This window comes from Microtus oregoni, unplaced genomic scaffold (genome assembly GCF_018167655.1).
Source record: "Microtus oregoni isolate MIOR12 unplaced genomic scaffold, Mior012 000031F_ref0000149, whole genome shotgun sequence".
In the NCBI taxonomy this organism is placed as follows: Eukaryota; Metazoa; Chordata; class Mammalia; order Rodentia; family Cricetidae; genus Microtus; species Microtus oregoni.
This window is the reverse complement of record NW_024543090.1, coordinates 23,360,929-23,382,949: the sequence shown is the minus strand read 5'-3', so window position 1 is coordinate 23,382,949 and position 22,021 is coordinate 23,360,929. Positions and strand designations below refer to the sequence as shown.

Here is a 22,021-nt window from a genome sequence, read left to right as displayed (position 1 = left end):
ACCACCTTTTCAAATTATAAAGGTAACCTATAGTGGCCACAAAAAAAAAAGAAAAAAAAAATAGCCAGGTGAGTTCCAGGCCAGCCTGGTCTACACAGAGAAACCTTGTCTCTAAAAAACCAAAGGAAAAAAAGAAAAAAACTGTTAGGCCCTCAAAGCCTTTTTGAAGAGCTGTATGAAGTGACTACCGAGTGCCTTGCGGTAAGACTTCTCTAGCTACAATCCTATCTGTCAGCTGCCGTTTTTGTGCTGTCAGTTTATCTCTCAATAACAACCCCCTTTTCTAATTTTTAAATATAACTGTTCAAAATAAGTACAATTACGTTATAGTTAAGCTACAAAGGAAGACCCAGGCAGTGGTGGCACACACATTTAGTTCTAGCACTGGGGAGGAAGAGGCAGGTGGATCTCTATGAGTTCTAGGCCAGCCTGGTCTATGAAGCAAGTTCCAGGACAGCCAAGGCTACACAGAGAAACCTTGTCTCCAAAAAAAAAGGGGGGGGGGGAAGGAAAGAAGTTTAATTAAAGTCTCAGGAGTTGGCTCTCTTTGTTCAATGCTTCATTTTGTTATTTATCTTTTAGTATCTCCCATAGTGGATTGGATATCATGCTGAAAATGAAGAGCAGAGTGGCTACATGGGTATGCTTCTGTATGTAATATTGGAAAACTGAAAAATCATACACTGGACCATTAGAAATTAGGGACCATCTTTGAATCTTAATTATATTGAATTAAAATTTTTATGAATTCTTTATGAGAACATCATACCTGTATTTTGATCATACTGACCCCCACGCCCTACACCAACTCCTCCCAGATCTAAACTCCCTACAACAGTTTGTTTTTGAGACAACTTCACTACGTAGCTCAGGCTGGCTTTGAACTCATAATCCTCCTGTTTCAACCTTCCACATGCTGTTTTGGCCTTTCAGAAATGACAAACAAGCCAACTTTATTTTTCCTTTCAACAACTTTCCTGTTAAAATTATAGAAATTCTTTTTTTCTTTTTATTTATTTATTATGGATACAATATTCTGTCTGTGTGTATGCCTGCTAGAAGAAGACACCAGACCTCATTACAGATGGTTGTGAGCCACCATGTGGTTGCTGGGAATCGAACTCGGGTCCTTTGGAAGAGCAGGCAATGCTCTTAACCGCTGAGCCATCTCTCCAGCCCCAGAAATTCTTGTTTAGAATTGCAGGCAACCATTTTGTACCATATTCTTAAAACTGATCACTCTTTGTGTTTTGGGAAGTGGTGCTGTGGACTGACTTCCAAAAAGTCTGTCTGCACAGCTGCCATCCTCAGCCTGGCTAGATCTGTGACATTTCATTTTCTTCTGCTTTATGTGCCCAAGGCTCTGATCACACTACTCACCAAGCCATATCCCTAGATGCATTTTACTTTTTATTTTTGAGATAGTATCTCACTAAAAGTTGCCTAGGCTGGTCTTGAATTTACAGTCCCCTGTCCTCAGCCTACAGAGCTCCTGGGATTAGAGGCCTGTGCCACCAGGCCTTGCTTGATGATCACGTATGTTATCTTTAAAGTAAAACGCATCCCAGATGTATTAGAACATTTGTAAAGGCTAAAGTTACATTATATTCACATTTGTGTGTTGTAATCATGGCAATCACTTTCTTATAAAAAACAAAAACCACACTTAAAAAACAAAACAAAACAAACCTATCTTTGTCTTTAAAAGGGGGGAAACAATCATAGACACTTAGCCAGAATGCCCTCTGGAGAACCTGAGTTATGAGGTCTCAATCTATGCCTCTGAACACATCTTTCAAGAATTAGTAACTAAATGAAGACAATCATGGAGCAATGGAACATTTTGAGAAATTAAACACAAAAGTTATTGCAGGAAAAATGTTGTTACTTTTCTGAACTTTATATGAATAAATACAAAGAGAAAGCAGCAGAACCTGAAGTATCTAACCATGAGGAAACCAAGAAAATACAACCAGAGAGCTAGCCATCATTTGTGATATCAGTGTAAAGCCCCCTGAGAGTGTAAGAAAGGACTATGAACTAAACTACGACACTGAGGTCCACAAAGTCACAAGCTCACCCATAGAGCGGAGGACAACTATCCATCAAAGGAGGCAATCCAGAGAGAAAATTCTAGATTTTTTTACTTAAAAAACTATTGAGCAAACACTTAAAACAGTGCTTTACAGAATGAAGTGCTCTGTTTTAAGTGCAGATACCAAATCATGCAGTCTACATAACTTCTGTTAGAAGTACATACACACATACGTAAGTACATGTATTTCTGCCTTATAGTTGTGGGAATTACAAGAGAGAATTGGAATCCAGGCTTTTAATAATTGGGATGTAGGCTCTGAAATACTCAACTAAACTTCTGTATGTAGACAGTACCTACTGCTTATTAATATTTACAAATAAACTAAAAACTTAAAGATTAAAGAGCAAAGGAAATTTATATTCTTTTTAAAAAGATTTTTACTTTTGAGCTGGAAAGACAGCTCGGCAGTTAAGAGCATTTGCTGCTCTTCTAAAGGACCTGAGTTCAGTGCTCAGTACCCAAAACAGGTGGCTTACAATTATCTGTAACTCTAGTTCAGGGGATCTGATGACATAGACATACACAGGAACACTTAAAAGTAACAATTCTTTTTTTTTTAAGATTTATTTATTTATTATGTATACAACATTCCTTCTATGTATGCTTGCACACCAGAAGAGGGCACCAGATCTCCTTACAGATGGCCGTGAGCCATCATGTGGTTGCTGGGAATTGAACTCAGGACCTTCGGAAGAGCAGCTAGTGCTCTTAACCTCTGAGCCATCTCTCCAGCCCCAAAAGTAACAATTGTTTAAAAAACTTAAAAATTTTATGTATGTGAGTGTTTTGTTTGTTCCCAACCTACATGGGCTGGAGGTCAGAAGAGGGTACTGGATCCCCTGGAACTGGAGTTCCAGATGGTCGTGGAATGCCATGTGGATGTTGGGCATTGAGCCCAGGTCCTCTGACGAACAGTTGAGCCACCTACCCCTCCAGGCCCAAGTTTCTATCTTCTTATAAGCATAAAGAATGAAATCCCAGCACTTGGGAGGCAGAGGCAGGGGATGTCTGTAAGTCTGAGGTCAGCTTGGACTACAGCTCGAGTTCCAGGACAGCTGGGGCTATTACAGAGAAATCTCGTCTCAAAAAACAAAATAAAACAAAACAAAATAGAACAAACAAACAAAAATAAACCCCAAAGACTTGTTATCTATCTAAGGCATACTGTTTCCAGAGTTACTCTTTTCAAATTTTTATATCATTGCAAATAAATTATTCCCTTTAGGAGACTCTGAAATAAAAATAAGTCAACACAGGAAAGGAGGCCTTATTTAATTTTATTAGCACATACTGGAGGTAACAGTAATAGTGCTGACTCCATTATCAGTTATGTATGAACAGAGAACAGTAAGGCTGGAATGCTTTAGCTTCCTATTGGTCAAAGCCACCATTTTACAATCTGACTTTTTTAAGATCTATGCCAGAATATATTTAACAGAATCTTAGCCTTCAGTTGGAATTTCTAACCCTGTATCCCTCACTCTTCAAACTGCTCCCACAATCAGCAGAGCAGAGCCTGTGCCTAGAAAACCTTAATAATGCTTCTTCCTCAAGTCCTCCCCACTTCTTCCCTGCTCTTAAGCAAGGTCTTGGTGCTGGAGAGATGGCTCAGCAGTAAGAGTACTAGATGTTCTTCTAAGAGACTCAGGTTTGATTCCCTGCACCTATATGGTGGCTAACAACCATATGTAACTCCAGCTCCAGGGGATATAACACCCACTTCTGTCCTCTTCTGGCACCAGACACACACGTAAACAAAACACTCAACATAAAATAGGAAAAAAATTTAAAGTAAAAGAAAAGATGTGGGGGGCTGGAGAGATGGCTCAGAGGTTAAGAGCACTGCCTGCTCTTCCAAAGGTCCTGAGTTCAATTCCCAGCAACCACATGGTGGCTCACAACCATCTGTAATGAGGTCTGGTGCCCTCTTCTGGCCTTCAGACATACAGACAGAATATTGCATACATAATAAATCAATAAATATTTAAAAAAAAAAGAAAAGATGTGGCCAGGAGGTGGTGGCACATGCCTTTAGTCCCAGCACTGGGGAGGCAGAGGCAGGCAGATCTCTGAGTTCAAGGCCAGCCTGGTCTACAAGAGCTAGTTCCAGAACTGGCTCCAAAGAAACCCTGTTTTAAAAAACCAAAAAGAAAAGATGTGGATCTGTAGCTCAGAATAGCTTAGAGTTCTCTCTGTTGTCCTGTCTCAGCTTCCTGAGTGCTGGATTACATGTGTGGGCCCCCATGCCCAGCCACACTTCAGGGCACCAGGGTTTGTTTTTATCTTTGGTCGTAAGCCTCTAACAGTGGAAAAACATTTCTTTTTTCCTGAGTTTGGGGATAAATGTGCCTCAGGCATTTTGAAATAGGGATTGTATTTTCCTACAGTAATTAAGTTATACACAACAACTCCATTGAAAGGTGGGCCACATTCTAGCTCTAAATGAAAAACTGCACAGAATATCTATGTGATTTAAGAAGCATTACACAGACTTTCTTTTAACTCTAACTCCAATATGTGGTTTTGTTCTCCCAGCCCCCATTTCTCAATTTTAAGACTTGCTTGGGCTGTAAAAGCACTGTAACGATATTGACACAGTGAAAAATGATTTCAATTCTGCAAAATCTGATCTTGCAATAATATCTGCAAACTAACTTGTTAAGTAGGGGCTGAGCTGCCCCCCCCCCCACTCTTTGGACAGTTAATAATGAACCTAATCTTACAAATGCGTTTGAAATTATTTTAAGTCTTTTAAATACTTATGTTAAAGTCAGTTTACCCAATATATTTCCCTTTACTGGGGCTGCCATTCCTGCTTATTTCTGTTCTGTGATGAGTCTCCACTATTACTAACAAACACTAAAATAAGATAAATATTAAGAAGCAAGTCTCAACTCAAGGAAGATTTACTTGCAAACACTGAAGCAAAGAATTTAGAACTGAGGATGTGGCTTAGTTGGTAGAGTGCTCACCCACTACCTGTGAGGCCCTATGTTTCTTTCCCAGCACCACATAAGACTGGAGGTGTTGGCATATGCTTCTAATTCAGCCCTTGGGAGATGGAGGCAGGAGATTAAAAGTTCAAGGTTGCCCTCAGCTATATGCTAAATGTGAGCCTGGATTACAAGAGATCCTAAGAGAAGGGGGGGGGGATAAAAAACCACCTCCCTACTTCACTGAAAACATCTTGGGCCTTAGAACCAATAAACTTAGATTCTTTTGTGAAAGGAAAAGCATAGCAGTAATGAGAAATGGGTGTGGAGAATACAAGAACGGAAGAGGGAAATCACTGAAGATAAATCACTCACTGTGCATAAAATTGACACAAATATTAAAAGAAATTCTGTGATTAAAAATCATCAGGCTTAAGACAAGCAAAAATGTAAGAATTATTAATAATACTTGAAATTAATTGCTCTAATAAAAACCTCAAAATGAACTAATTAAATGATAGAGATCCTTAAGGGGGGGAAAGACTCCTCAAAGTGCAAATGAGCAAGCTGTGACCAGAGTTAAAGAACATTCAGCCGGTCAGTTATAAGAACAATAAACCAATGGAAAAGCATAACTAACAGTTAACAGCATTGCTTGGGCCCTGAGTGTAAACACTGTGGGAGAACAGGCACAAAAAAGAACACAAATAAGATGGAAGGTAAAATAAATGAAAATTCTGGTTGCTCAAGAGCTTACAATCTAATTGGTGATATGATACACATGCAAGACAAAAGACATAAAGTGTTACAGATAAAGGCAAGCAAACATAACCCAATCAAATCATAAAAGCAATGAGCAAAGGAAAAAATTATGAGAAAAGGATGAGATGATGTCCTCACAGAACTTCCAGTACCTATTAATCTCCTTTTTCACAAATAACTGTATTTATTCTTATTCCCAATCTAGAGTGGACTACAAAATAATGCCTAGGATGTCAGATCACTAGCCTTTCTTTTTATCCTAACTATACAGTATTCGAGGGCAATTAAATTATTTTCTAAGTTTAAAAAAAATTAATTCTTGTCCTGAACCTAAGTAACTTAATAACTATAAAAAGAAATAAAAACTGGTTACCCCAGAAAACTCATGCACTGTATTACAGAAATCTTATACTTTATACCCTAAGGTCAAAGGTAACTTTTATAAAAAACACTCTAAAACTCCATAGATACTAAACGCAAGCAGGCAGAAAAGTAGCCCAAAGCCCCACTACAGCATAGCAGTGTGGTCTGAGGCATGCACACAGGTAGGAATCTTAACTTTTACTAAGTTAAAAGCTTAGAAGCAATTGTTAACAAGAAAAAAATGTGTTGAATCTGTGTATTAACCATGAAGACAAATCTTTCAAACCTTTCGTTAAATATAAAGGTTAAAGTTGTCAGAACACTTCACCTTCTCATGTCCCATCAGGGGCAGAATAAATTTCTGTTCCTTATGGAGACCATGTGGCTTTGCTTTAACAAAAAAGCTGTCTGGGCAATATTTGTATATACTTAGAATACTAAGTATTCTCCAGTGAGATTTTTAAAAAAGGTATTTTCTGAAGTATTTGCCTCAAGTAATGCCTAGAGTCATTTCAAACAATTTAATCCTAAAAATTTTGAGAACTCTGCATTTCAAATTGTCACTATATCAATAATATAATCTGAAAATGAAAAGAATGACCCTTCCAATTACTCACAAACTTCTATCATAAAATAGTTCTCAAAACTGAAAAATTGCACAAAATCTCAAGTTCAGACTAAGATACAGCTATGACTGTAAGTGGGGAAAATTCTACACAAATTCAACCAAACCTAAGAGGTGAGTTTCACGGTCACAGCATGGAAGCCAGGCCACGCTCACCTTGGACGTCTTCCTCTCCACCATCACCATCTTCTTCCTCATTGTAAGCCAGCTCAGCCTGCTTGTCTGCCTCATACTCACCTACGTTACCATCATCCCCATTATAATCCGCCAGTTTAGAGCCATGCTGCGGATCAACAGGGGATTCATTTTCATCAAAGAATCGGCCTGTGAAGTAGGTAGAGGATTAATTCAAGAGTAAAGAGCAGAGAAGAAGGGACCTATACTGAAGACAGACGGGAAAGTAGTCAAGGGAAACCCAGCAACGTTCAGAGTACTGGTCACAAAAGAACACATTTTATGAAGATTATACAAGACAAAAGTAATTAAGAATGAAGACTCAAAATACCTTAAAAAATAAGTTTATTGATTATACTTTAAGAGAATAGTGGGCCGAGCAGCAACTCTACTCCTGCTGTACCCCCAAATAAAATTTAGTCAACAATTTCTCTTCTGTGTTTAGTGTTTCCTGTTAAGATTTAATGTTTTCTGCAGGCGGTGGTGGTGGACACTTTTAATCCCAGAACTTTGGAGGCAGAGGTAGGAGGAGCTCCAGGACAACAACAACAACAACAAAGTTTAATGTTTTTTGCTGAGGCAAAGTTTTATTGTGTAGATCAGGATGGTCTCCCTAATTCTGGTGATTTAAAAGTTTTCTTAAAGTAAAGGGTGCCATGTTTAGAATTCCCTCCCTCCCTCCCTTCCTTCCTTTCTTTTTTGAGAGCTTTGGAGCCTGTCCTGGAACTAGCTTTTGTAGACCAGGTGGGCCTCGAAATCACAGAGATCCGCCTTCCTCTGCCTCCCAAATGCTGGGATTAAAGGCATGCACCACCACGGGCCTGGCTAGAATTCCTTTTCTAATGACCTAGTGGCGTGCGCCACTACTGTCTGGAAGACCTATAATTTCATTAATGTAAGTACTAGTTGAAAATGATATTTTAGGAAGAGAATAAATATGATAAGTACTGAAATCTGAAGTCGTTTACTGCTATATATATTATTCATGAATGATTTGAAGACCATTTTTAAAGCAATCATTGAGTTCTATGCAAACTGAATTCTCTTTGCACTGTAAGACAAACTAACACTATCTGAAGGCTACTTCAAATTCCTTTTAGTAATACTGATTAGCCATAGCCATGGGCTCCTAAGGAGGCATGGCAGACAGTACAAATCAGATCCTTATTAGTATTTGCCTTGAAAAAAATCCTGTTATCCCTTTCTGTTTCCTAGGTCAGGTCTTTTAAATGTCAACGGAAGCTTAAAGAAGTTGGTCTATTTAAAATCACATATGCTTTCATAACAATGAAAATTCAAGAAGGGCAATAAACTTAATACCTCATATAAAAAGCTGTTAATACCTGGACATTAAAAGCAGAAATGGGGCCAGTGAGATGGCTCAGCAGGTAATGGGCCTTCTGCCATGCCTGATCTCTCTCCCTGATATATAAGAACACACATTCCAAAATGTACAAGTAAACACTCCAGGTACACAAAAATCTAATCCACAAACAGACAAGGGCTGGGAGTAAAAATTAGTGATAGATCACTTGTCTACACTACATCAAGCTATGTGCTCAGTTCCTAGACCTGCAACAAAGAAAGCAATAAAAACTTCACAAAACTACTTTAGCATTAAATTTACCAGAATGAAAATTAATATTAAAGGTCAGGAAAGATGACTCTGATGGTAAAGGTACTTGCTATAAAAGTCTGACGACCTGAGTAAAATCCTGGAGCCCAAGGCAAAGATGAAAGGAGAAGAACAACTCCTACAAGTTATCTTCTGCCTATATACTCTCACCATGGTGCACACGCGTGCATACACACACATTTAAAAAATAAGAACATCATTATAATCTCCAAATAGGAATGAGGTTAATTTACTAAGGATGTAAAGGAACCTGAAATCAAGCCTGAGGACCTGAATTCCATTCTTAAAAGGCACATGGTGAGCTGGGCAGTGGTGGTGCATGCCTTTAATTCCAGCACTCAGAAGGCAGAGGCAGGTGGATAAGGCCAGCTTGGTCTACAGAGTGAGTTCTAGGACAGACAAGACTACACAGAGAAACCCTGTCTTGAAGAAAAACAAAAACAAAAAACAAAACAAAATAAAACAAAAAGAAACCAACAACAACCAAAAAGGGAGACAGTGGGCGGAGAAAGGGCAAGTTGTCCTTTGGCTGACATGTATACACTGTAGCAGGTGTATGAACACACATACAATATAAATGTAATAAATATTTCCAATCACTTCTAATTAAAAAAATCACGTAGATCTACGCACAATTCCCATGTTAGCTGAATATAGCCATAGATCATAAAGTTTTCTATTTCTTTTCTTTCTTTCTTTCTTTCTTTTTTCTTTTCTTTTTTTTTGTGACAGGGTTTCTCTGTAGCTTTGGAACCTGTCCTGGAACTAGCTCTTGTAGAACAGGCTGGCCTTGAACTCACAGAGATCCGCCTGCCTCTGCCTTCCCAGTGCTGGGATCAATGGCGTGCACTACCACTGCCCAGTTAAGTTTTCTATTTCTGCAAAAGATTTTTCAACAAAACATTGTGAACATATTGTGAACATATAGTTATAGCCCAATAAAAGATCAAACTGCCAAATTTCATAGAAGTCTAAGCATCCCTATAAAGTGTGTACTTATGTTTCTAATAAACAAGAAGGCTTAACCTTACTTTCAATTCCAAATATTCTTCCACCTATTTGGAATATAGTTAAACAAAAAAAAATTAATAATTAAAATAAAATCTGGGCATGGCAGTGTACACCTTTAATCCCAGCACTTGGGAGGGAGAGATGGGCAGATCTTTGTGAGTTCAAGGCCAGCCTGGTCTATAGAATGAGTTCCACTCAGTGAAATCCTGTCTTGAAAAACAAAACAATTAAAATCATAAATAATATTCTAGTGCTTCCAGACGAAGAACAAAATCAGAATAAATTAGTAAAATATTCTCTCGTTTTTAATTATTTTTAAAAATATGTATGTGTGCACGTGCACATATGTGTGCACCAGCAACGCCTGTGGAGGTCAGAAGATGTTGGACCCTTTGGAGCTGGTGCTGGGAATCAAACTCAGGTCCTCTGCAAAAGTACTAGGTGCTCTTAACTTCAGAGCCTTTTCTCTAGCACCCTCCCCGCCACTGTTTTCCTAAAGATAAAAAGAGTAGTTGAATCTGGAATTCTTCATTTCAGTTAGACTGGCCCACCAGTGAGCCCCTCCACCCTACTGATTAAAAATAAAAACTGAAACAAATATATATACACATATATGGTTTATTCACTTATTTATTTTGAGAAACGTTCTCAGTATGTGGTCTAGAGCTCATTATGTAAATCAAACTGGCCTGGAACTCACAGAGATCCACCTATCTATGCCTCTGGAGTTCCAGGATTAAAGATGTATACTGCCTTATAATTTTTCAATAAGAGAAAATACAAAAAGTTTAGGGCTAGCCGGGTGGTAGTGGCACATGCCTTTGATCCCAGCACTTGGGAGGCAGAGGCAGGTGGATCTGTGTGACTTCAAGGCCAGCCTGGTCTACAGAGCTAGTTCCAGGACAGCTAGGGCTACACAGAAAAACCCTGTTTAGGGCTAATAATCTTACACCAAAATATATAAAATGAAAACATTAATTGTACATTAAGTATCATTATATATTAAATAAATAAATTCATTGCTTATCTAAAGGAATACAAAATTCAAATACTGATAGAACAACTTTATCAGTGTTTAACAAATGCTTGCTAGACTGGGAGAACAAAAAGTAATACACTCTCACCCTAATGATGTTATCATCTTAGCAGAGAAGAGAAAAGTAAGCAGTCATCACAGGACAAAGTGACATGCTGCATATACTAATGAAAGCATGCTCTGAAGAAGCTCAAGAAGAGAAACTGACTTAGACAAGATAGCACAGACAAAGTTAGGACTGTACCAAATATGTGACAGCAAAACAGTTTCAAAGTACAAGAAGGTGCTCGCTAAAAACAGCACAAAGACATATTAAAGAATATTCTACTTCCAAGTAAACAGTCTTGGGATTGGAGCTGCAACTAGGTAATAGAGCACTTGCCTAGCACGTGCATGCGCTGGACTCCCTCCGTCCCCCGCTCCTGAGCAGACAACATGTTCCCAAAGCAGCATTTTCAAGTTTTAATGTACATGTAAAAAGAGGTTTAAGTCAGGAACTGCAATCTTCATAGCAATCTGACCGATGTTGCTCATTGCAACTCTCTGGCAGGATAGAGAGTGTAGCTCTGATAATCCCGTTATTGAAGATTGTTGACAAGGATATAAAAACTTAACAAGGGTATCTGGTTATGAGTGCACATGCCTTTAATTCTACAACTCAGGAGGCAGAGGCAGGCAGATCTCTGTTAGAAGCTAGCCTGGTCTACACAGCAAGATCCAGGCCAGACAGTTACATGGAGAGACCCTGTTTCAAAAAACAAAAAACAAAACCAAAACCAAAAAACCAAAATCCTCCAAAAAACCAAAACCAAAACAACAACAACAACAAAAAACCAACAACAAAAAACTTTAAAAAAAGCTAAAAAAAAAAAGAGGGAGAAAAATTTGACAAAGACAAAAACAAATGAGAAAATGATAAGGCTATGGGGCTAATCTTCACTGTCAACTTGACTAGATTCAGAGTCCTAATGAAATATACTTCTAGATGTGTCTAGGACATTTCTAGAAAAGGATTAACTGAAGAGGAAGGACCACCCTGAATGTAGACAGATCCATCCTATGGGCTAAGGGTCTCTGAATGAAAAAGAGAAAGCAAGCTAGAGAAAGAATGCTAGTACCATTCATCCTTTCTACCTTTTCTGACCGTGAGCATGCCTTCCCTACCATAATGGACTCTATCACCATGAACTGTGAGCCAAAACAAACATTTCCCTCCTTAAGTTGCTTCTTGCAAGATGGTGTGGTTACGGCAATGAAAGTAACTAATATAAAATACAAAAGGAAGAAAATTACAAGGTAAAACTACACTTTAAAATAAACTTTAGTCATGACTCAATGATGTTCACCCCCTGGCAAACAAAGCTGAATGAAAATAATACTGATGACATTCTCTGAGTATAAATAAAAATGGCAGTAAAAGTCATAGATCTATAGATCTTAAGACAGAATTCTTAAAAGTTGGACTCTTTAAATAAAGGGGAACTTAACCACAAAGGCCAGTTTTACACTTAAAAGAAAGACATTAGATTTAACATTGTTTAAATTATCAGAAATGCTGGTGTGAGTAATTTGAGTTAAGAATCGTGAAGATAATTCTATAAAATCTTTTCCCACACCGTCAATAAGTATTTTTGCAAATCCTTGTAAAAAAATGTATTGAATGCATGAGCAAATAGTAGCAGAAAGCTACAAAATGAGTAGTACCATGCACTCACAATGTAGGAAGAGGTGGGTCTCTGTGAAAGGTAAATTATCTACTTACAGTAATAGTTGAGGACACAACAAGGGTTTAGAGAGATGGCTCAGTGGATAAAGTGCTTGCTGCGTAGGAGTGGAACCCAGAGCTGAGGTTCCCAGCACCTATCTGACAATTACAGGTGACAACCTGTAATTCTAGCACACAGGAAGCAGAGACAAGATCCCCGAGGCAAGCTAGCCAGTTACACTTGATGTGATTGATTCAGCCTCAGCAAAAAGTAGACAGTGATATAGGAAGACACCTCATGCTAATTTCAGGTCTCCACATGCATGCACATACATGTGTCAATATCCTCATGAACACATATGTATATATACAAACACATGCAAAAACAAAACACAACGAAAACAAACCTAGTTTGAAATAATAAGAAAAAAGGTAAATATATAATATCAACTATAGTGATATTTTATTTATGCTTTATAAATAAAGCTTGCCTGAAGACCAGAAGGTAAAACTAAGCCACCAGAGGCCATGCAGTGGTGTCACACACTTTTAATCCCAGGATTTGGGAGACAGAGGCAGATGGAGCTCTGTCAGTTCAAGACCCTGCTGGGCTACACAAGATCAATGAAGAAACAAATTCAGGTAGTGGTGGCTCACACCTTTAATCCCGCACTATAGAGGAATATAAACTGGGATAAGATAGGCTTTAGTTTGAGGATTTCTTAGAGGTAAGGGCTCTCTAGTGGCTTGGCTGCTTTGCTTTTCTGACCTTCAGGTTGAACCCCAATATCTGTCTCGGGTTTTTATTATTCATGCTACAATCAACTGAATTTAAAGAGCAACAATTTCAGAGATAATCATAAGACTACCAAAGCCAAGGAAGTATGAAGTCTTGGATATAAAGATTATAGATTGTGACTAATATTTATACAGTATAGGAAATAGATTTTGTTAAGTAGTAGTAAACAGTCTCAACTCAACATAAATTAAGTTTTCTGAAAGGTGTTCATTAGAACTTAATCAACTGACGCTCAGGATATAGATAGAGGCCTAGCCTCTATAAGGTCTTGGATTCAATCCACACATCTCCAAAAAAAGAATATAACTGTAAGTAAAATTTTTCTTGAAGAAAAAACCCCCAACCTTTTTAAACTTTAAGGATTGAATCCATACAAAACAGTACTTCTCAAACTCATAGACTCAAGATAAATGTACTAATTAGAACTGACAGGTGAAATGGCTCAGAGAGTAAAAAGTGTTTGTTACATAATATGGCAACCTGAATTCAGTCCCCAGAACACAGGAAAAGATGGAAAGAACCAACTCCACAAAGCTCTCCTCTGGACTCCAATGCATCATGCTCTACAAACATATGTCTTCATACATATAAAATCATACTTTAAAGGAGCTGATGAATGTAACTTCTGGAGATATGAAAGCTTCATCCCTACTGGCTAGCTTTCCTGTGCTGGGAGGTGCAATGCAGGCTACTGGAGAAGAAAAGCCATCAGCAGTCCTATCCCGCTGTGAACTCTGGCAAGAAGGCCCATTGGAGCAACAGTATCTTTAACATCATGGGAGTAACCACTTTCTGACTGAATGTAAGGTCTGCTCCACAAACCATACTTGGGACTAGTATTGGGGCCAAGAACCTGTGGCTACACAGGTCATAGGCTCTAAAGGAAAACCTACAACAAGGAGCTGAGATGGCTGAGTGGTTAAGAACACTTGACATTGTTGCAGAGGACAGGGCTACACAGAGAAACTTTGTCTCAAAAAAACAGAAAACACACACACACACACACACACACACACACACACACAGAGAGAGAGAGAGAGAGAGAGAGAGAGAGAGAGAGAGAGAGAGAAACTGAAGGTGGTATAGTTAAGGGTTCTAGTATTTAATATAGAAAACTAATAGCTATAGGGGCTGGAGAGATGGCTCAGTGGTTAAGAGCATTGCCTGCTCTTCCAAAGGTCCTGAGTTCAATTCCCAGCAACCACATGATGGCTCACAACCATCTGTAATGAGGTCTGGTGCCCTCTTCTGGCCTGGAGACATACACGCAAACAGAATATTGTATACATAATAAATAAATATATAAAAAAAAAGAAAACTAATAGCTATAGTATCCCTAATATATAAGAAATTCTTAATGAAATTCACAAAGAATAAAAAAATTCTTATAACAATAAAAAAAATTTCAATCTTAAAACTGGGCAGAGGACTTGAATGGACATTTCTCCAAAGAGGACACACAAATGGAACATCAAAAGGAGCTCAGTCTCAAGGGACATAAATCAAAAGCAAAAGAACTGAAGCCTAGGATGCCAGTGCAAAGCCAAGAGTGGGACCACAGCCCTGAAAACAAACAAGAGAAAGAGTCAGAACCCACCACATCCACTGGGGTGACAGCAGAGAGAGAGACACACACACAGACAGACAGACAGACAAGGAGAGGAAAAAGACTAAGTGTTGCTAGGGGTTAGGGAAACTGTAACTTTTTTTTTTTTTTTGAAACAGTGTCTCAATGTAGTTCAGGCTGATCTTGAACTCACTATGGAAGCTGAGATTACAAGTGTGCCTCCTGGCTTTATGTGGTGCTGACAAAGAATCAGAGACAGGACAGGGCTTTCTGTATGCTAGGCTAGTGAATGCTAGGCAAGCACTCTACCAACTGAGCCATATCCCCTGCCCTGGAACTCTTCCATATTACAGGGGAAAATGTATTAATAAAATGGTGCAGCTGTTATGGAAAATAGCCTGGCAGTTCCTCAAAAAGCTAAACATAGATTACTGTGTGACTCAGCAATCCCCGTCTAGGTACATACCCCAAAGCAGAAAACAGGTGTTTAGCAAGCCTGTGCATGAAGCTTCATGGCAGCATTCCTCAAAATAGTCAAAAAGTAGAAATAAATCAAGTGTCCACAAATAGGCGAATAAACAAACTGCATCCATAAACTGATTGCTATCTACCTTATAAAGGAATAAAACAGCGTTGCATGCTACACCACTCAAAGACTCCAAACATGTTAAGCCAGGCATTAAAGGGCACCTTCTCATTTGCTATGACCTTGAACCTCAGACAGCTCAGACACTGGGCTCACAGGAGTGTACTACCATACTTGGTTTAAGGCCACACATTTCATGATTATATTTATTGAGATATCTACAATACCAGATTAGTGGTTGCCAGGGGCTCTTAGGAGAGAATAGGGAATGCCAATTTAATGGGCTCAAGACACTTCTGACTGCTCTTCCAGAGGATGAGGTTTCAATTCCCAGCACCCACATGGAGGCTCACAACTGTGTGTAACTCCGGTTCCAGGACACCCAGAACTGTCTTCTGGCCTCTGAAGGCACCTGCACATACATCTGCACACACTTTACTCCCAAAGTACACATAAATCAAAAATTCAATCAATTAGTTAATTAAAGAAAATACATAATAAGGCCTTCTACCAGGAAAGGCACCACAGTAGGAAAAAGATTCAAAAGTCATTTATTAAAGGGTAATATCTGAGTTATTTTAAAAGATCTGAAGTAAGTATACAGAAATAAACTATAAAATGTTCAGAGTAAGTGGCTTAAAAAATCAACACAAGTACACCTTTAATCCCAGCACTAGGGAGGCAGAGGCAGGCGGATCTCTGTGAGTTCGAGGCCTGGTCTACAAGAGCTAGTTCCAGGACAGTTAAGTCTGTTACACAGAGGCACCATCAGAAAGTGGGGCTAGAGACTGAACCAAGGGTCTTATACAAGCTAGAGAAGTGTGCTACTACTGAGCTATACTTCCAAACCCAACCAAAACACCATGAAGGAAACATTATATTCTTTTTTTAAATTGATATTTATTGAGCTCTACATTTTTCTCTGCTCCCCTCCCTTCCTCTCCCCCCTCCCCTTTAACCCTCCCCCAATGTCCCAATGCTCCCAATTTACTCAGGAGATCTTGTCTTGGAAACATTATATTCTAAATACCCTAGAAGATAAGTGGGTGTGGACAGAGCACAGGACAACAGATCAGTGACACTGAAAACTGCTCTAAAGAAGAATGTGATGACCTAACAGCTACAAAGCTGATCAAGTAAGTACTTGACTCAGTAATTGCACTCTCTTTGAAGAAACACTCAAAGTAAGAAGAATCAATAATCTAAGGGAAAGCAAACTCATAATCATGACAACTAAAATAAGAAAATATGAAATAATCTAAATAATAAGAGTAAAAGGCACAATGGAATTTAGATATTAAAAACGTATATGTAGACTAGGCAGATACCTCAAAGGTAAACACATGCTCAAGTGTGAAGACCTGAGCTCAAAACCCCAGGATTCCTGTAAAAGTCAGACACGTAACCCAAGCAAAGGTGATCCTGTAGGTAGATGGGAGGCTGAGACAAGTAAGGTCCCAGAAGTTCAAGAGCCAGCTAGTCTGGCATATAAAGTTGAAAACAACATGCCAGTAACTATTCCAAACAAGGTGAAAGGTATGAGCTAGAGGGGAAAGTGAGGCACAAACCCGAAGTGTCCTCTGACCACTTAAGCACTGTGGCATATGGACCCACATTCATACACACAGATGCACATATGCAAAGAATATATTTGTGTCTCTTTTAATAACAAAACCAAAATTATTGGTTAAGGGGTTGGAGAGATATCTCAGCAGTTAAGATGGATGCTCTTCCAGAGAAATTGGGTTGAAGTCCCAGCACCCAGATGGTGGCTTCCAACTGCCTGTAACATGTGTTCCATGGATCTGATACCCTCTTCTGGCCTCCACAGGCACCAGATACATAAGTGGTACACAGACATAGACACAGATGAAACACCCATACACATAAAATAAAAAGTAAGATCAAAGGTATGTAAGAGAGCTGGTGTAGTGGTATACACCTGTACCACCCAGGAAGCTGAGTTTGGAGAGAACTACAAGTTCTAGGTCATCTTGGGCTCTATAGCAAGACCCTGTTTCCATTACCCCACAACGGGCATATAATAAATAATGTCAAGTGAATTAAAAACAGTGCCTGGGGGACTGGAGAGACAATGAGTGGTTTAAAGCACTTGCTACTCTTGCAAAGGACCCAGGTTCAGCTCCCAGCACCAAAACAGTGCCTCACAACTGCCTGTAACTCCAGTTCTAAGAGGCCCAACACTGTCTTCTGGCCTCCAGGGGCACTGCATGTATATGATTCATATACATGCATGTAGGCAAAACACATACATTTTTTTCTTTGAAAAAGTGAGTACAGCCGGGCGGTGGTGGCGCACGCCTTTAATCCCAGCACTCGGGAGGCAGAGGCAGGCGGATCTCTGCGAGTTCGAGACCAGCCTGGTCTACAAGAGCTAGTTCCAGGACAGGCTCCAAAACCACAGAGAAACCCTGTCTCAAAAAACCAAAAAGAAAAAAAAAAGAAAAAGTGAGTAGTGATTTCAGTTCTTCATATACATTAATGATACACAGAAAATAATTTATGGCTCAGCAGGGATCCTTCTAAGATAAGTTATAGAGAGTAACTTCCAAGCATTATTTAGAGACATTCTTTAACTACAGATTAATCTACCTATACATAAATACAAATCAGTACTAGAGAAAAATTCTATAGAATCAATGTTATATGAATCTGAGTGACAAATTAAGACACTTTACTTTGTTGTTGTTGTTATTATTGGGTTTTTTGAGCAGAGTTTCTCTGTGTAGCTCTGGCTGTCCTTGAACTTACAGAGATCTTCCTGCCTCTGCCTCCCAAGTGCTGGGATTAAAGGCATATACCACTATGTCCGGTCCTATTTTGTTTATATATATATATATATATATTTAACATTTAGTGTGTGTGTGCATGCATGTGTGCACACATGTGCATGAGTACATGTATGATCTGCCACATGCATGTCAAGATCAGAGGACAGTTTGCAAAAGTCAGTTATCTCTTTTATTCACTGTGTGTGTCCTGGGGATCAAACTCGGATCATCATGTTTGTTAGCAAGCACTCTTACTCATACTCACTGAGCCATCTTACCAGCCTTGTTATTTTCCTTCCTTCCTTTTTTTTTTTTTGAAAGAATTGCCTGTATCCCAAACTCAACACATACCAAGGATAACGTTGAATTCATACCCTTCTTCCTTCTAAAAGCTGACTTTACAGGTGTACACGATCTCCTCTGGTTTATGTGGTGCTGGGAATCAAATCGAGGGCTTCATGTACAATAGGCAAACACTCTATCAACTTAGATGTATCCTCAGATTCCCTGATCCCCTTTTTAGACAAGGTTTCATTATGCAGTCCTGACTTGCCTCATTGAACTCACTAACCCTGGTTAGCTTCAAATTTATGATCCTCCTGTCTCAGTCTTTGAAGTGCCTAGAGGTATAGGTGTTAGCCACCAGGACCAGTTCTTTAAATCTCTTGTTTAATGTTATCCTCTGTCCTTGTTGAGATAATTGTTTTCAGGCTGTGATGCTTAATATTGTCAACTTGATAGGATCTAGGATCACTGAAGAGACTAGCCTCTGGCATGTCTGTCCAGGGTTATCTAGATTAGACTAATTAAAGTTGCAAGATCCACTCTAAATGTGGGTGCTGTCACTCAGGGGTTGGGATCCCAGACTGAATAAGAAGGAAACAGGGAGCTGAGCAAGAGCACTCAGCACTCTGCTTCTTGCCTGAGGATGCACTGTGCCCAGCTGCCTCAAGCTCCTGCTGACATGCCTTTCCCAACTTGATGGGCCGTACCTTAAACTGTGAGCCAGTAAGTTCTTCCTTAAAGTGCTTTCTGCAGGTATTTTGTCACAGAAGTGAAACAAGTAACCAACACACAGGCTAATTCCACAGTGCGGCTTAAGAAAAGATTTTTTTCCCAACATATTTAAGATATTAGCTATAGTCTTACAAATAAAACATTATATATTATTTTAATCAATATGCACAAATATGTTTTAAATATTAAAGGAAAGCCAAGTAATATCCAAACTACATTTTCACATATACATCCATATAAGTAGCTGTTAGAAGACAGAAGTATTTGAATAAATTATATATGCTGTCCAGTTCTCAACACATATGCAACCTGTGTGCAAACAACACTATGGTTCTGGAACAGGGGCTATCATAACTGGAGCTTTTAAGCATTCTGTCAACTTAGAATTGGAGGGGAGAAGCCATTAAACAAAAATGGAATGGAAAGCACAGTTTAAGAACAGCTCCTACAGTAAATTCTCTGCTACCATGGGTTTTACTTATAGGTCCCATTGAAATGTTAACTTGCCAAAATCAATGTCTCTAAAGTAACTAAGCATACTTCATTCCACAGTACTACTGTTCATACCTACATAAGGCAGAAACAACTGGAGGGGATGGAGGAGGGAGCCATATTGAGCTTCCCTCTACAGAAGCCTCACCAGGTGCCTGTTCTCCCCAGAATATGCCACTTTTCAAAACTACTTTCTGTCCCTCCTAGTCAAAAGTTTTCAATCATTAGACTCCCAAAATGAATTTTCCTTATTTCTCAAAAAGAGTTTAAATGCAAAGAACTAAGCATATATTAAGAAATCAACTCACCTGACATTTATTAATAATGGTGACTGTGATAAGACTTTATAATTTTCTTAGACTAGTTTCTATCCATTTAAAACCTATTTTTCTTTAAAATTTAACCATACTTTCTCTTTACATATTTGTTAGAGCATAACAACGAGACCGTAACTGAGTCTCGGAAACAAGTTCACCGTATTTAAAAAACTTCTGTTAACATAGTATTCGTCAATTGATTCTTACTTTGCTTCAATTTGTGGAAATCACTGACTCTGTCCCTGGTGGCCTGCTTTAGTGTATCTGGTTGAATTCTGGGTTCCCGCTCCAGGTTTGAGCCTGGAATTAGGTGCTGAAGAGGATTTGAAGGGTTCTGTTTGGAAGTACCAGGATTTTCATTCTGGTTTAGTTGTGAACCTGTGGAAGAAACACATCAAATTAAAAGAACGTAATTCTTTAAGAGAACAATTTCATGTGACTTGCTTTAGAAAAGCAAAATCCCATGACCATCTGACCTTGGGAGGTCATAGAGTTGGTTTGCTATTAAGCTTTACTAGTTTATCAAATGCCATCTTCTCTGTGGTTAAGCATCTCCATCACTGACTACAAGCCTACTCAACTTTTTTGTCTGTGTGTTTCTACACAGAAGAAATGACACTCATTTCTCCTCCATGCTCTAAACTCTAAACAGCTGCTAGAAATCTCTAGGAACTACCAGGGTTTCAACACCTTTAAACTCTGTCATCTTCATCTATACAATGAATCATAACTGTTATCTTCTAATACTTTCGTCTAATAATTTCTTTGGATAAGAATGGCTCCCACCTGATCATATATTTGGGAGTGGAACTGTTTGAAAGGATTAGGAGATGCGGCCTTGTTGGAGGAAATGTGTCACTGGGGTGAGTTTTGAGGTTTCAAAAGTCCACAGCAGTCTCAGGCTCTCTATCTGCTGCCTGTGGATCAGAATGTAAGCTCTTAGCCCCATGTCTGCCTACATGCTGCCATGCTTCCTGCCATGATGTTTATAGACTAAGACTGCAAACAAGGCTTCAATTAACTGTTTGTTTGTTTGTTTGTTTGTTTAAATAAGGGTTGCATTGGTCATGGTGTCTCTTTAGAGCAATAGAACAGTAACAATGATGATCTTGAATTTCTGGTCCTCCTGTCTCTACCTCCCAAGTTCTGAGATTACAGGCATGGGCCACCACTGTGGTGGTTTGAATAAGAATGATCTCCACAAGCTCATAGATTTAAATATTTGGTCATTAGCGAGTGGTACTACTTGATATGATTAGGACTTGTGGCTTTTTTGAAGTAGGTATAGCCTTGTTGGAGGAAGTATGTCACTGTGGGGTAGGCTTAGAGGTTTCAAAAGTCCAAGCCAGGCCCAGTGGCTCCACCCTTGCTCTTGCCTGCAGATGAGGACTCTAGCACCATGTCTGCCTACAATGTTACCATGCTTCCACCATGAGGATGATGGACTAAACCTTTGAACTGTAAGCCAGCCCCAATTAAACGTTCTCTTTTGTAAGAGCTGCCAAGGTCATGGTGTCTTTTCACTAGGAGAGAACAGTGATTAACACAACCACACTACTCAACATTTTTTGTTTGATTGTTGAGATAAGGTCTCACTACAAGAAGCTCAGGCTGGCCTTGAGTTTAAGATGATCTTCTGCCTCAACCTTTTGAGTGCTGGAATGAGCCATCTGCATTACAGGTATGCGTCATCACACCCACTTTAAAACCTAATTTGTTTTGTTTTGTTTTGTTTTTCAAGACAAGAAGCCTATCCTAGAACCAGCTTTTGTAGACCAGGCTGCCCTCAAACTCATAGAGATCTGCCTGCCTCTGCCTCCCGAGTGCTAGGATTAAAGGCATGCGCCACCACTGCCCAGCTTAAAATCCAACTTTTAATAAATTTATTTATTTACTTGTGTGTGTGTGTGCACGTGCATGTGCGCTTGTGTATACAAATGTTAGCATGCAAACATGTGTATGGATTGGAGGACAACTTACAACTTTTGGGAGTTGATGCTCTCCATCTACCATATGGATTCAGGGACCAAACTCAGGTTGCCAGGCTTGGTGCAAGGGCCTTCACCTCCTGAACCATCTAGCAAGATTTTGCTTATTTTTTGGATATG

General features: G+C 39.1%; 1 protein-coding gene across 2 annotated transcripts in view; it reads right to left on the bottom strand.

Annotated features, from left to right (window-relative positions):
- Golm2 (golgi membrane protein 2) overlaps positions 1-22,021 on the bottom strand; it is an 85,961-nt gene that overhangs the window by 2,842 nt on the left and 61,098 nt on the right. The window contains exons 8-9 of one of the 2 annotated variants that reach the window (XM_041678873.1): positions 20,121-20,291; positions 6,938-7,105 (exon numbers count right to left, since the gene is read on the bottom strand). In XM_041678873.1, coding sequence (XP_041534807.1) covers positions 6,938-7,105; positions 20,121-20,291 — 339 coding nt within the window. The remainder of the gene's footprint in view (positions 1-6,937; positions 7,106-20,120; positions 20,292-22,021) is intronic. The other variant, XM_041678874.1, reaches the window with a different exon arrangement.